Source organism: Psittacula echo, assembly GCF_963264785.1.
Source record: "Psittacula echo genome assembly, chromosome: 1".
Classification (NCBI taxonomy): domain Eukaryota; kingdom Metazoa; phylum Chordata; class Aves; order Psittaciformes; family Psittacidae; genus Psittacula; species Psittacula echo.
Window position 1 is genome coordinate 48,056,275 of NC_137735.1, and position 15,424 is coordinate 48,071,698.

The 15,424-nt window shown below is 40.7% G+C and overlaps 1 protein-coding gene across 1 annotated transcript; it reads left to right on the forward strand.

Annotated features, from left to right (window-relative positions):
* Positions 1-3,018: 3,018 nt before the first annotated feature.
* On the forward strand, positions 3,019-4,557 carry TIGD4 (tigger transposable element derived 4; the record flags this gene model as incomplete). Its single annotated transcript, XM_080634514.1, has 1 exon — positions 3,019-4,557. One exon carries the CDS (start codon positions 3,019-3,021, stop codon positions 4,555-4,557), a length of 1,539 nt encoding a protein of 512 aa, XP_080490640.1.
* Positions 4,558-15,424: the final 10,867 nt, after the last annotated feature.

Consider the following 15,424-nt stretch of genomic DNA (forward strand, 5'->3'; position numbering starts at 1 on the left):
ATCTTCAATGCAGAGTGAATTCTGCATTATCAATTACCTTTTCACTAAAGCAGCCATGACTTTAAAACATAATAGGTGTTCAGTGTACCAGGACATTTTTTACTATCACCTGCAATTACAAGAAATCAAAGATCTCCTATTTGGAAAAAAGATGCCTGATCCATACTCTTGACATTGATCTAAGACCAAACCCTGTCCTCATCACTCGTGTCTCTCTGGATTTTCTGGTTTTTCCCACTAGACCAATCCTGCAACTCCACATGACTACCGCACCAGAGTAAAACAGAGGGACAGAACAGACTGAAAATCTCCCCCCATGGCAAAGCCACTTTAAATGCATAGCTGACTACAACCTCAGTTATAGCCCACCATAACTAAAAGTGAAAAATTTTAAAGTTCTGGGGATTTATATATATAATTTCTTCAAAGTACAAAGTAAAATGGAAAGCAAAGCAAAAACTTATAAACAACAAGTCTCCTTCAGGATGATGACTTCAGAGACATTTAACCAGTTATAGTTAGTGGTTATAAGAGCACACGTGTACTTTTCATAAAAAAAGGCAAATTCTTATTTGCTTATCCATGCAACTGTGAATTAAATCTCATCACCAGTAAGTTTGCTTTGAATAAAGAATTTATTCTTCACACAGTTACATTACTTAAGTAAATGACTTACGAGGACCATGGGATCCTCATCAATTACACCTGCTTTTCTGAGCAGGATGCACTGGCTTCTTCACATAAGTTCTTATCTTAAATTAATTGCCAATAAAGCAAAAGCAAGATATCTTTTGTCCAAATAAAGTTAATTACACTTTTATTACTCCACTGCATAGACAAACAATGAATGTTTTTGTAACACCACACTAAATGCAAGCGCTGGTGGAAAATAATGATAACACATTTCCTTAATTTCAATTTCTATGACCACTTATCACTAATTCTTGTCAAGATTAAGATTAACTGTTTTTTAAGAAGAATTTAAAGAACTGTATCAAACAGTTTCTGCTGCAATCACACCACAGTTTCCGCCTTATGCTCTTGAATTCCCTGGCTGCTCCACTTGCATGATCTAATTATGCTTGAAAGTTACAAGACATGATGGAGGCAGGGACTGAAGCACTGGGCTGCCACTAACTTCCACACTCCCTACTCTAGGTCAACCTGCCCCTAAATGCCTTAACACTCTGCTCATCTCCGCATTCGCTAAGGCACGGGCTCCCATTATGGTTTCAACGACTTCCAAAACAGAAAGCAGCGGCTGATCAAGATGTTGCCTCTGCTTCCAGTTTTTCCCATCTAATGTTCTTCTGTATTAGTTACTCCTTACATTTTAACCATGCGTACATACATACATACATGCATAAAGATATGTAAGAGTCAGACAGCCATTTAGAGTTGCACTGATCAAACGACATCCTCCTTCAGGCTTGAAAAAAACCTCTTCTGTTATCGTTTCTAGAAAATCGACACTTAGATAACAAAGCAAGGGCAAACTCCTTGTTATCAGTTCCACCAAGCATAAAAACCACGTTAGACACTGATATGACATCAGGGGATGAAAGATGAAAGGCTATGAAGGGGTTTCAGTGAAAAATGATAGATCGGAGATGTTGTATAAGCAACACCAGAAGAATTGCTTCTGGTTTGTAAACAATACCAAATGTAACAACTGCTTGTCACAGAACACGACGGTGTTTCCATGTTTTAAGAACAGAAAGCCAGCTGCAAGAAGACAAATTGAAACGCTTAAACCAGTAATCGTCAGGATGTGGAGTAAGTCCCAAGGGCATGAAATTTACTCAGCATCTGAAGTTTGCTTGCCCCACTAACAAACAGGTGCCCTTTCCCTCTCGTGAAAGCCACCTTCTGCCTGCCCCCTCCGGGTGCCCACCACCAACCGAAGCGGAGATCCCGTCATAAACAGGCAAGGAGATGGGCACACCGTAAACCGCCCCGCGCACCCGACCCCAGCCGCCAGAACTTGTGGCGACGGGCAGGGCAAGGCGGCCGGGGGCAGCCCTCTGTGGGCCCCGCTACCGGCTGCGGGCTCCCCCCGCTCCGCCGACAGGCCCAGCTGCCCGCTGCCAGCACCAAGAGATTGCTGAGGAAGCGGAGACCACTCCCGCGGTGGGACACGTAGTACCGGACGGAGCGGGAGGTGCGGTACAACCCCGCTGCTGCGACTCCCGCGCCAGGCCAGGCCCGACCAGACCCCGGGGCCCAAAGGCCTCGCTCCAGCCTGTCCCTCACCTGCCGGCGGCACTGCTGCGACCCCGGAGGTGTTGTGCCGAGGGGGAAGGGACAAAGGTAGGGGGGGAGGAGGAAGCTGGGCAGGGCGGCTCCGGTGCCCCTTCTCCAGCTTTATTTTCTTCCTCCTCCGGTACCAGGAGGAGCCGGAAACACTTGGCCGGAAAGGCCGCTGACGGGGGCAGGCTACGGCCTCTCTAGGCTGCTGCCTGTGTGTCTATGGTTGCTATCCCTCCGAGCCGGAGCCATAGCAACCAGAGTCGGGGCCTCACCGGCCAGCAGCGCCACCTGCCTTGCCCGCTCTGCTCTGGCCTGCCCTGCCCTGCCCTGCCCCGCCCGGTCGCCCTCTCCTCCTGCCGGCGCTTTAGTTTCACTCCCTCCGGCAGTTGCTTCTGCAAGGGCGGCCCTGGTTTGGAGGCCCAGAGGCGGTAGCAGTGAGGAGCGTACCCCCCCCCGGTGCTGCCGGCGCGACGGGAGGCAGTGGCTCCTTTCCTGTGGGTCGGGTGTGGGTACACTGGTCCCAGCCGTGGTACCGGCCCTGACTAGCCCTGGGCGTGAGGCGCGGCTCTGGGCCGGCTCTGCAGGCGAGGCGCTGTGTGAGTGTCAGCTGTAACGGGGAGGCTGCCGCAGCCCCTGCCAACTGCCCTGCCCCTGAGGTCAGAGCAGGGAACTGGACACCGGCTTCATCCAAGGCGCCCTGTAGCCGAAAGCAGCAGAGCCCCAGTGTGCCTGCCCGGGTGCGCGGCTCTCGAGTTCGGCCCTGGCACCATGGCTGAGGCTTCGGGGAGTCCCCTATCCCAACCCACAGTGAGGAGGAAAAAAAGCATATCTATCGAGGAGAAAATTGACATCATAAGCGCGGTGGAGAGTGGCGAAAAGAAGGCAGACATTGCAGCCAAGTATGGCATAAAGAAGAACTCCTTGTCTTCAATCATGAAGAATAAAGAAAAAGTTTTGGAAGCCTTTGAATCTTTACGATTTGATCCTAAAAGGAAAAGGCTAAGGACTGCTTTTTACACCGACCTGGAGGAGGCATTGGTGAAGTGGTACCGAATTGCTCAGTGCTTGAATGTGCCAGTAAACGGTCCTATGTTGCGCCTCAAGGCTAACGATTTTGCCCAGAAGCTCGGACATAGTGATTTTAAATGCAGTAATGGCTGGCTTGATCGTTTCAAGTCAAGGTATGGATTAGTTTTCAAAGCTCAGCCTGCAGAAGCAGCTGCTACTACTGCAGTAGATGCTTCAACACTTTGGTACCAAAATGTTCTTCCTTATTATTTAAATGAATATCAGCCAAAAAACGTGTTTTACATTCAGGAGACTGGATTGTTGTATCAGATGTTACCACATAACACGTTTGCGTTTAAAGGGGAAACTTGTTCTGTAGGTGAACTAAGCAAAGAGAGAATAACTGTAGTGGTGGGTACAAACATGGATGGCTCTGAGAAACTTCCTTTGCTTATTATAGGTAAAAGCAAAAGTCCACGTTTTTCCAAAGATGTGGAGTCACTACCTGTGGATTATGTAGGAAATGATATGGCATGGATGACTTCAGAAGTGTTTGAACAGTGGATGCACAAACTTGATGACAAATTTCAAGCACAGCAGCGACGAGTAGTTATTCTTGTTGATTCTCTCCCAGCTCACACAGAAGTAAAGAACCTGAAGTCTGTCAAATTAATGTTCTTTCCTCCAGACCCTTCTTCATGTACAACTGTGAAACAAAGGGTTATCAGAAGTCTAAAGGTTAAATACAGGCACTATCTTATCAAGAGATTTGTTGACTGTGTAGAAGGTAATGAAGAGTTTATGCTGCTTCTTCATGATGCAATTGAGATGTTGCACCTGTGCTGGAGGGAAGTAACACCAGAGACCATTGTAAAACATTATAAAGAAGCAGGATTCAAATTAGAAACCAAGGCAAACGGTGACGACACAGAGGCTGAAAGTGATTTTAATTTGCTTGCACATGCACAGGCAGCTGGAGTGGAGTTTCCAGAAGGTTTATCTTTGGAGGAATATGCAGCTGTAGATGATGGCTTGGTAACTTACGAAATACCCACAAATAACGAAGGGGTGCATGCCAAAGAAAGTGAATCAGATAAAGCTGGGACATTTCTTTGCGATGAAGGTGAAGATGAAGGTGATCAATTTCAGGGAGCTGAACAGCCTTTACCATCAAAATCTGAGGCTATAAATGCTTTAGATACCCTTCGAAAATTTCTCAGAAGTCAAGACACGGATGATTCTCTTCACAATTCCCTAGCTGACCTGGAGAATTTTATTCAACATGTAGTATGTAAATAAATAATTTTAGCAAAGTGTGAAAGCATGTAGTTGGAGAAAAAAAAAAAAAGGGAATTATATAAAGAATTGTATAAACATAGAAATATATAAAAAGGAATGATACAAGTAAACATAAATAGTTTAATAACAAGTGTTGCTGCAATGTTTTCTAGTGTACTTTTCTTAGGTGCCCAGATGTACATAATGAAAGAAATTTGAACTTATGAAAAAGGGCTGTGAACTGGAGTTTTCCACAAAATCAGGAGGAAAGAACACAAAATTTAGGGTTGAGAGAGGAAATAAGTTGAACCTTTAAAATGATAACTGTAGTAAGTACGGTGGAGGCAAAAGCAATTCTCTGAGCAGTTCAGTGCACTCAGGATGAAACGGTGCCCAATTGGAATTCTTTCTTCAGGAAGAGATTTAACACTTCTTCACAGTGATAGCATCACTGGTGTCTTTGGTATTGTTGACAGTAGAACAGTAAATATTTATCAGCTTGGTGCTTTTGATACTTAAACAAAAAAATGGAGTAACACAGACAATCCATGCTGAAGTTCTGAGAACTAAGGGTTGTTTAATTTTATTTTTTTTGTCCTTGTTCAAGAATTCTGGTCATAGTTTATTCTTGCAGCAGATGATAAACAGCAGAAAGTTAGCGGTTTGGGATGGGTGTTGTTTTCTTAAAGCTGCTCATGTGTGTATACACAGGAATGGCATAATCATTTATCTGAGAGTCAAAAGACAAACAAACCTTTACTTGGTCTTTGAAGAGGTCAAAAGGGAAGGTCATTCTGTCCCCTTCAGCCTCTCTGGTATTTGGATTTGATGTAGGTCCTTCTGTGCAACTCCATGAATTTTTACAGTAAATACAGAACACAACCAGCTGATGCAGTATCTGCAAACCCTTACCAACTCTTGTTTTATTTACTATACTTGATGGTTGTGCTGTAGGATTCAATGCACGGATGTGGTTTATTATTATAACTGCCATGAGCAGGGGTGCTGTTTGTGTGAGTGCAGTGTTGAGTAAATCACAGTACATTTACACGTCTTCAAGTATGCATTTCAAGCAATGTAATCATACCAGAGCCAAAAATCTCAATTTATATGAGACATAGTGCTCCTGACTTTTTTCAAAACCCATTTAAATATTTTCCATATCTATGAATTTTAATCTTTTCAAAAGTTAGAGATAATTTTTCTAATTTAGAGGAAAAAGAAAATATTTCATGGAAGCCCTTTTAGGGTACCTGTTTAATAAAGAATCTGTTATGGTGCCTATAAACCATGAGAAACAATCTCTTGCTTATTTGAATCTTCAGTTTTCAATAAATAGTATGGCTGAAGTTTTTTTGACCGTTCTTTCTGGTGGGGACAGTTTATCCACTTGTAAAAGCATTTCAGAAAATGAATCAAATTGTTGGAAAACTGTGAAAATATGGGAGGGGGGACGCTCGTGAGAAAATGCCTATGGCTAAACTGTATGGAAGTTTTACTAGAACCCCTACAAAAAACCCTTTTGTTATGAAATATCTGATGTGAATTCCATCCAAAGGATATTCTGATAAAACAAGAATTATCTGTTGAAATTCCAATAAATAAAATCCCATCCAGAGATGTATAGATTCTGTGAAAGCGGTACCCCTCTGCATTATCTGTTTTATTATTATTTTAAAGTACAGATGCAAAGCCTTTTAAATCCAGAAGCTGTATCAGATAAATCAATACATTTTCCCTGCTCACATACTTTAGAACAAGCTTATGAAAAGTACTTTTTATTTTGGCTAAGCTTATTTGAAGTTCATATAAATCACACAGAGCCCTATGGATAATTTTCCTATAGTAATCTTCTATTTAAAATATGTGGTTTTCTTTGCAACAGCCCCTGCTAAGGGCAAGTTTAGAAAAAGACATCTAGAATACATACAGTACATGTGTTTATTCTTTAAGATTTTACTTCACATAGACCTCATTGGCCTGGGATCCAGATAAGGAGACTCTCTGTCCCTTCTAAGAGAATTCTGAGTGTGAAAGTGTTGGATCTGAGTGAGAAAGACTTTTATAAATAAGCAGTAAAATTGGTTAAACAAGGGTTCAATCTACCAGAAGTGTAATCATTGCAAGATCAGGCTTAGAAAATCAGGAGGTAGGAAATAATGTTGGTAGCTGATAATGAAGGAAGTAAATTACTGAGTATTGTCATACTCCCTCATAAAAACTACAGAAAGGATTTACTAATTTGGCCTGTACTTTGAAGCTGAATTGTGTAACTTGCTTTACAAATCATAGAACCTGTTAAAATCCCATCTCTTTAGAGAACATATGATTTTTTCCTAGCCACCTAGTTCATTCTGAGAAACAAAAATGAATTCACTGAAATAGTTTTTTTCTTAGGTCAGACACTTTATATTCTAATGCTATAGCTTTCAAAATTATCGAGGCGGCCAAGAGTTTCTTTTCACCTGGAATTTGGTCACATTTATAGTCAAACAGAGAATGTGAAATCCATTCTGAAGCTTGTTGCTCTTTCAGGTGTTTGTTCACAGGGAAATGCAGACTCCTTAGATCCAAAGTGCTAGCAGCAAAAAAGGAAGTGGTACGCTATGTAAATGTTAGTCATTTTAGCCCGTGTACACAGTTAGAGCTAGAGATTTTTTCACAGTGTCTAGGTAAACCACCAGGACACTGGCTTTTTATATCTGGGGCAGGATCTTTGGGTGTGAGAGGAAAAACATTGCTTTAGACTGCGCCATGTTTAAAAAGAAGAACCTTTTCTACAAAAGGCAGGTTACTAAGGCTGCCATTTACTCTGATACTTCAGATATTAGTTTGGACAACTATGTGCTTTTTGCTGTATGCTTTTCCACTTAGATAATAATTGTGTGCTTTGGCATCTAGTCAGTGAGGTCGCTTTCAGTAACCCAAGGTGACTTCTAGAAGCATGAACTCAAAGCATGAAGCTTCAAAAATATAACTGACTTCCAAACAAGGCCAGAATAGAAAAAAAGATATTTGGAAAGTATGTTTGATATAATTAAAAGCATCCTCAAAGTAATTTTTGTATCATGCATACAAGGAGACACCTTACTGAAACCACTGCTTTCTTCTAGTGGGGTCAGTGCCTTGTACTTCTAAGCTGTATAAATGATGGACTATGATATTCCACTATTTAAAATTATATTTCTTTCCTCTTCCACATTTTTTTTAACTATTGCCTTCTATCATTTGATATTCTAGTGTCAGTGTTAGGATCATTGGCACAACCTTTTGGCAAGCTGCTTTTCTCCGTACTCTCCTTATTTCTAATATTATCTTTTGCAGGTGGTATTTTTGAATCATAATATTTATCAGCTGCTGTCACCCTCTTGGTACACATGCTTGTGATCTCAGGCCCGAATTTCTCCACTGCTGTATTAAGTGGTCTTCCCAAATGTTTGCTTCATTTAGCTGAGAATATTTAGTATGTCCATATTTCTTTTTGTATTTTCTTTTTGTAGAGGAGGGTGAGGAGTGCTTTTTCCAGCAGTCATCCAGGATGTTTGAAAGAATTGGTTATAAACCACGTAATCTTTCTCTCCCTTAAGGTGTCTCCATTTTTTCCTTCTGTCAGTGGTCCCTTCTGAACTGTACTTCTGAGATTCTCAATTTGACATTTAGTATCTTCACCTAAACCATTCCCTTTTCTCTTTCATCTCGTTCACCCTTATCTGCCTGTACAGCATCCTCGCCATAGTTCACTTTAAATTTGCATTTCTAAATATCACACCCCTAACCTCAGCTATTTGGATCTTTCTTCCTTCCTCTTTTACTGGCTACATCTAATGTTTAAACTACATATCAAAGTCTCTTTTTCTCCTTTCCACGATTTGATGTCTATTTCTCTTCTCCAAAACCAAATAATCAACTCTTTCTGGAGACAGCCAGTTTTTTACTTTCTATTTTACTTGGCATATTTTCATGATACCCTTAGGCCAAAGATTACATAATGATTAAAACTACGTTGCTTTCTCTAAATATACCTCTTTGCATTTTGTTTTCTCCCATTGTTCTGTATTCTTAGTACTTTCAAGTCTTTCCTTCGTTTGAGCCTTACTGTTGCACTCCTGCTCACGAGCATGGATTTGATTTTCTTATTTTTAAGCCTTTTATTAAAAAATAAACCCACAAACAAAACCTTGTTACAATGTTGCATAAAATAAACCTGATTGAAAGCCAGCTCAGACATTAGCTAGTTTCTATCATACAATCATAGAATCGTGCAGGTTGGAAAAGACCTTTAAAGATCATCAAGTCCAACCATATCAAGTTTTTTAATTTGAATTTACATTTTTGTTGTTTAATTTCACTCTGATTTTTCCTCTTTCAGTAGTTGCTTGTGAGATTTTGGATATTTATGCCCTGTTTGGATTTGTACCCAGCCCATATGGCCTGAGATCATGGAGAAAAGTAGGTATAAAAAAAGAGGAGTTAAAAAGTGAGGTCCTGGTCCATTGAGATTTCCCTGCAGGAACTCAAGAAGAACTTGTAAGTCAGGTTAAGCAGAACTTTTATTCAAAATCAATATTCAGAGTCCTCTGAAAGTCCACATCCATACAGAAATTAGCCACAGAAATTGGTACAAGAGATAACACCACAGGTTATCTGAATGTAGGCTGGCAAGAAACGGCCACCTATAATTCAGTTCCACTTCAAAATTAATTGATGGATATCAATTTTAGTGCTCTAAGAAAAAGTGGCAAGGAACATTACATATACAACATATGGCACAGACAAACTTTACAATTCAAATTCTAGCAGAGAGAAACCCTCAATTTCCTGTGAGCTGAGGATGAGCAGACTCAGTGCATTATATGGCAAGTATATGCAGAGGAGTAGATGTGGTATAGACTGTAGACATGTAACAGTGAGACAGAAAAGACAAGTTACAGGCAGACAGAGCTACAGGCTCTCAGCTCAGCTTGTTGAGTGACTCTAAAGAACTGTCTATGCCTCACCAGAAGGGCTTTCCCTATGTGACCCTTTACCAACCGCTTTTTCCAAAATGCACAAGAAATCCTCTTATGAACTGAAATTTAAGGTTTGATAATTTGTTTCCAATTTGGCAATGTTGTGCTTCATACCTTTTGTAGCACTTGGCAGCAGAAACCAGAACTAAAAAAGGTAAAGCATAATGCATAAATAAATGCATAATGAAGCTTGTAGGTATTTATGCCCCATCCTCACCTGGTATTCACTCAGCCCATGTAGAGTTAGGTGCCCTAAATCATACAGCACCTTCAAAGATACCACAAAATCTAATTTAAAGCCAGCAACTTGCCCACTACAGCTAGCAAGAGAGTATTAGGCAAACTTAATGAAACCACCTTGCAATTTCATCCTAAATATTCAAGGTTAAACAGCTTTAGGGGACTAAAAGGACTTTATCATTCCCTAACAATACCTATGCCATTATCTATACCCAGTCATAATACACATGAGCAATTCCAAACCTATATTCCTTTTTAAATGCCTGTATTCTCAGTGTTGATCTGTTGATGACTACTACTAGGATGGCAGATAGCACCCTGGACAATGAGATTATGTGAAATTTACATTAATGTAAGCTTCCTAAGGGATTATTTAGAATGGGGATTAGGGAGCTTTATGAATTTAAAATTTCGTTCGATTTCTTCATCCTCTCACCTCATCACACAGAGAGGAGAACCCAGTGGCTCATAGGGGGTAGCATGATCATTTTGAACAGCCTTCTTTGTGGGGAGCTCTGCTATGCTCACCAGCATATTAGTCTGCAAGAATTAGGAGGAAATTTTGCAGTTTATGGAAAACAGCCCTTATGCTCCAGCCAGCGGGAGGTGTAACTGCTGCTCTGCCTCCCCAGTGGGTTGAGCCAGCCTCTTACTGGGATGACGATTCCTTGGGCAAGGTATGTATTTGTGAGATTACATCTTCCAAAAGCAGAAGTGCAGGTACTGGTTTGCTTTTCATTATTCACCTCCACTCTCCTTCCTGTCTGCCATGCCAGCTCCTCAGAGATTACACATGCTCTGTCAGCTGCCTACCTGATCCAATCAGTTCCCCAGTTTGGAAAACTGGGATAGCTCTGTGCCATTCACCTGCCTGGTTCATAGGCTTTAAATATAGGCATCTTTTTGCTTTTTTTTGAGTACCAGATATTTGCATTCTTTAAAAGCATTTCCAGCTCAATGGGAAAAGAATGAGTTGTGGATCTCAAATGAACCCCATGTTTCTCTCTCTCTGTGGTGATAGAATTGAAAGAATTTATATGATGCTGAGATCTGCTCTTACTGACTTCCCAGGGGGGTTGTAGACTCAGACTGTGTGTGCACTGACCTTTGCAGACATGGTAGAAGACTTAAACTTCAAAGTTAAGTACTTAGAACCAAAATGGATTAACAGAGGAATATACATTCACTTCCAGGAAGCCTCTATTTCGTGTAGCATCATATCTACAATTCTTTCCATTGTGGATTTCGTTACCAGTCATTAGCATTGATTGACCTCTTTTACTCCTGATGCATTTGCCTTTAACTGGATGAATGCCAATTCTCACATGAGTTTAATATTGCTTACCTCCTACACAGGGTACACCCAAGTGTAAAAATGGTGCCTTCTGACAGTAGATCGATCTTCAGAGAGCAGCATATAGGCAATGTAGCTGCCTGCCTGACCCAGGAACTTCTTACTTCACACCACACTTGGTGCACCTACGCTTTGGCATGGGGGTGCGACTGTGGCATGGATAGGTACACAGAAAAGGAGCCATAGGAATCAAAGGGTGTCATTTTTTATTCTGCTATTAGGATATGCCACTGGGCTGCTAGCCCATGCTGAAGTGTATTTCACTGTTGCAGCTCCCTACAGCAAGCAAACAAAAAATATCTAATAAGGCAGGCTGACTTGCACTGCTATCACAGATACTGCTCAAAACATGGATTCACCTAAAGATCAGCTTCAGCTCATCTAACTCAGCTGTTTTGAAAGGATTTCTCCCCATGCCAGACTCAAGCAGGCTGAAGAAAACATAGACAGTTGCTTGTATTTTGGCAAACTCAACATTTCTACAATTTATACAAATTCATGAAGTTTCAGTAAGTGACATTTTGGCAAGCTTAGCACTTGTACAACTTACAGTCTTAAGGCTTCACTAAGTGATAGCTATATTGCTACTTAAATAGGAAGCCGTTCATGTATATTCAGACAAAATTAAGTGAATAAACACATAAACTTACTTTAACCATGTAATAAAATGGCATCGTTTCTCATGGGGAATGAAGAAAGGCATATCTCAGAGAGAAAAAAACAAACATAAAGTAGCAGAAAAGCCACAAGGCAAAATTTCTGATCACTTTTTTTCTTTGAGGTAGCTTTGCAGCACTACGCTCAGCTCTACTGAGCTGAAAATTTGATTTAAACTCAGGGTGCTGAGAAGTGGGGCTTCCTGCCACATAGCCCAGCATATCCCTCTGTGGGTTGTAACTGATGGCATTTTGGATTAATGAAATATCACGCAAAAAATGTTATTACTTGCATAAAGACCTGTCAGTGGCTGAATACACCACGTGTTGGGACAGGACACTGTTTTCAGAGAGAGAAGAATTGTAGGCTAGATGCTACTCACATTGCCTCCTGAAAATAAGGGTGCAGGCACGTGATTCTCAGGTTTCAGCGTGGTATCTGAATGATTTCAGATACTAGGCAGAAGTTTCAAATTCCTGAAATAGTGTCCATGGTATTGCAAAGACTGTAGAGAACGCATAGCGTTAGCTATCTCTGGGCTTAATACAATCACACTGACAAAGAGGTATACCTCATATTAGCATCTGTGGTGGTCAAACCAGTATTAACAACATAGCACCATAGAAAATACTTTAATTGCATTTTTTTTAATTGTGTTTCAGAAATATGTCTAGGTCCATTTTAAAACAACCACCTGTGCTTCATTGCCTCAGCCCTAGTTTCCACTGGCATAGAAGAACAGGAAAAGTGCCTTCAGGAGCATCAACAACTTTCTGTACAGGAGCCTGTAGTTAAAAAAGCACATGCTCTAAATGCACGCTGAAAGCCATGCAAACAGCCTTAATTTAGCCTCTTGTTTGAATACACATTATGAACACAGTCTCTCTACAGACTATCACACTTTTTTCTTTTAATATCTGTCTGGTTTTCAGCCGGACGCTGTCTCTTCGGTTCTACTGGGAGTATTTACATGCTTAAATATGTGCACAACTTCTGCAGAGCTGGATCAAGACAGGACTGGAGGCAACCTCCATGATTTTAAAGGGTGGCTTATAATGCTGGACTAGAACTGGGCACTTGGGTTAGATCCTTTAAAGCTATTTAAATGACCAACAAGGAAAACACACTTTTCAAAGTATCTAGGAACCAAACTTGCCCCAGATCAGATATCCGTACTCTTAAAAGTAGTTAGTGCTTATTTGCATCTTAAGGTATCTAAGTAGCTTTTAAAAAGCTCATCTTTGATAATTCTTTAGAGTCTGGGATCTATATTAACTATTTCTGAAGTAAAGTTCAGTAATTGCAGTGAAAATATGCAGAGAAAAAAGAACATTTTAATTCAAGAATAGAGAAAGGGACTTATATGGGAGGATCAAATGAGAGCTGCCACAGCCTAAAAAAGTATCAAGCAACATTTAAGCAGCATTATTTTAGGACATCAAAGTTTATCTTCAGATACTTAAGGTGTGGCTGGAAAAATCCAAGTACTCACATTACAGTTTGGATGTTCTGGTGGGTTTTTTATAGTCGAGTATTACCAAAGGAATGTGTTTTTCAGATTTTATTCTCTTCGTATGAATTGTTCACAGCTGAGAAAATACCTTCAAACAGTCAGCTGAAGCACCCTAGAAATAAAAATAAGGTGGGTTTAAAAAAGCCAGTTTACTTTCCCTCAAGTACCTTGTTTCTCTACTCTTTATTTTACCAATTCACCAATTATTACACCCGAGACAGATTTATGTTTGTTTTTCAGTCCTTTTCTTCATCAATCTCACTTTTTATTATCTGTTTAAAAGAAATGTTTCAATTTCTATAGAGCACTGTGGGTTTCTTTCAGGCCAGATCTTAAGCTCACATTGACTTGAAAGCGACAACTAATGAGTAGGCACCTCCATGTAGGACACACAGTACTGATGTTTCATGTAAAGATAATTCACCAGCCGACAGCTTTCCCCCTATTTAAGTTGCTGACTGCACATGTATTAACTTGAGCTGGCACATGAAAGCCTGTGGCCAGAAAAGGCTCTGATCCTTGTGCCGGGCACCCGGGCAGTGTTACTTCTCTTGTTCCCAGGAGCATTCACACAAAATTTCCGTTCTCTGACGTGTTTTTCTGAATTGGAGATACTCTTTTTAGCATTACACTTATATTGTCCACCCTGTATCTGCCTGGGCTGCTAGGTCTGCTCCTCTCCTGTGCCTGCCCAGTCATTTCCATACAAAAAGGCTTTGTTGCAGATACTGGAGACTGCAGTCAGCTCCTGTTCTGAGCAGGCATTTAAGCATACTCACATCCCACTGCAAGGCATTTCAGGCAATTAATTCCTCCTAGCTTATTACATGACTCTACTCTTTTGGGGTCTAATTCTGGTCAGACATCTTCCCAAATCTCTGATGTGGAGTGGAAGGTACCCTACCCTGTCAACAGAACTGCAGTGCCCTGATAAGCCACTTGTTCCTTAAATTAGATTATCTTGGACTATTTACACCGAATATGCGTGTACAGTACAAGTCTGTTGTACATTGCAACCCTGCAGAAACCTTATATGCAAATAATTTCCATCTCTAATTCCAGTTTAGAATCTAAGCATTGTAATGTGACATTTACATAATTATTTTCAAAGAATGAGACAGATCTTTAGCTAATAATTCCCTGTGCTGCTCTGCAAAGAAACATGCAAAATTTATAATCCATGTACCACATTCCAATAAAACAAATAGAAACTAAGTGTTCAGCTACACTTCAGTGTAAGTCTGCCAGCACCCTAGGTACTTCCCGTGGCCTTTGTCATTTCATAGGAGTCTCTCTTTGTATCCCTTTTTCATTTTGGTAAAGGAAACTTAGATACAAATATCTGGATATTTCCAAGTACAGTTTCGTGTTTTCTTTCTGTTCCTATTTAAGTCTCAAAAATATTACAGACATGATTTAACAGCCTGTGTTGTGTGTAAGGAGGAAAATAAAGTAAAAGACCATAACAGAAAGCAGTAATTTACAAGTCCGGTTAGGCAAAAAGGTACTTAAAACTGGCAGGTATGGGGGCTTATGCTTTTATTGTCGCTCTCATTTTTGTTATGTTATGACACCCAGCTAGGGACAACATCTCATTGTTCTAAGCATTGTTCTAATTCACACTGGTGGCATTGGTTTCAGAAAGGTACAACTTTTTCTTGACTACCTCTGCAGCTGAAATAAAATGTAACTTCTCTTTTCCTATAATCCATAATTGAGAGTTTACTGAAGAAAGAGCTTTACCTTCTGCAACTCACCCAGGAAAAGCTTGCTTTGAAACAAGTGCAACCACGGATGTGGTTTGAGATCCACATGAGGTTCCTACACAAGGATGCTGTGGATTTTATCCTTGATTCTGGAACTCTTACTTACCTTGGCAGTCTGCAGGAGCACCATTGCAGCCGGTGCTTGGGCTGGCTTGAGAAGATCCCTGTGGACCTTCCTTTGCTTTGGGGCATTTATTTATTACGTTGCAGTGAATTGCAGTGCAGTGCAATTTCCTGTTCTTTCACAGTGACCTGTGAGAAAAGTTTATCTGTCCTTTCCCAGCATATGTCAGAGGCAGAAATAAGTCATTAAGGGACTAGCAGAACTCGACTGGCTCTAGCCTCTGCC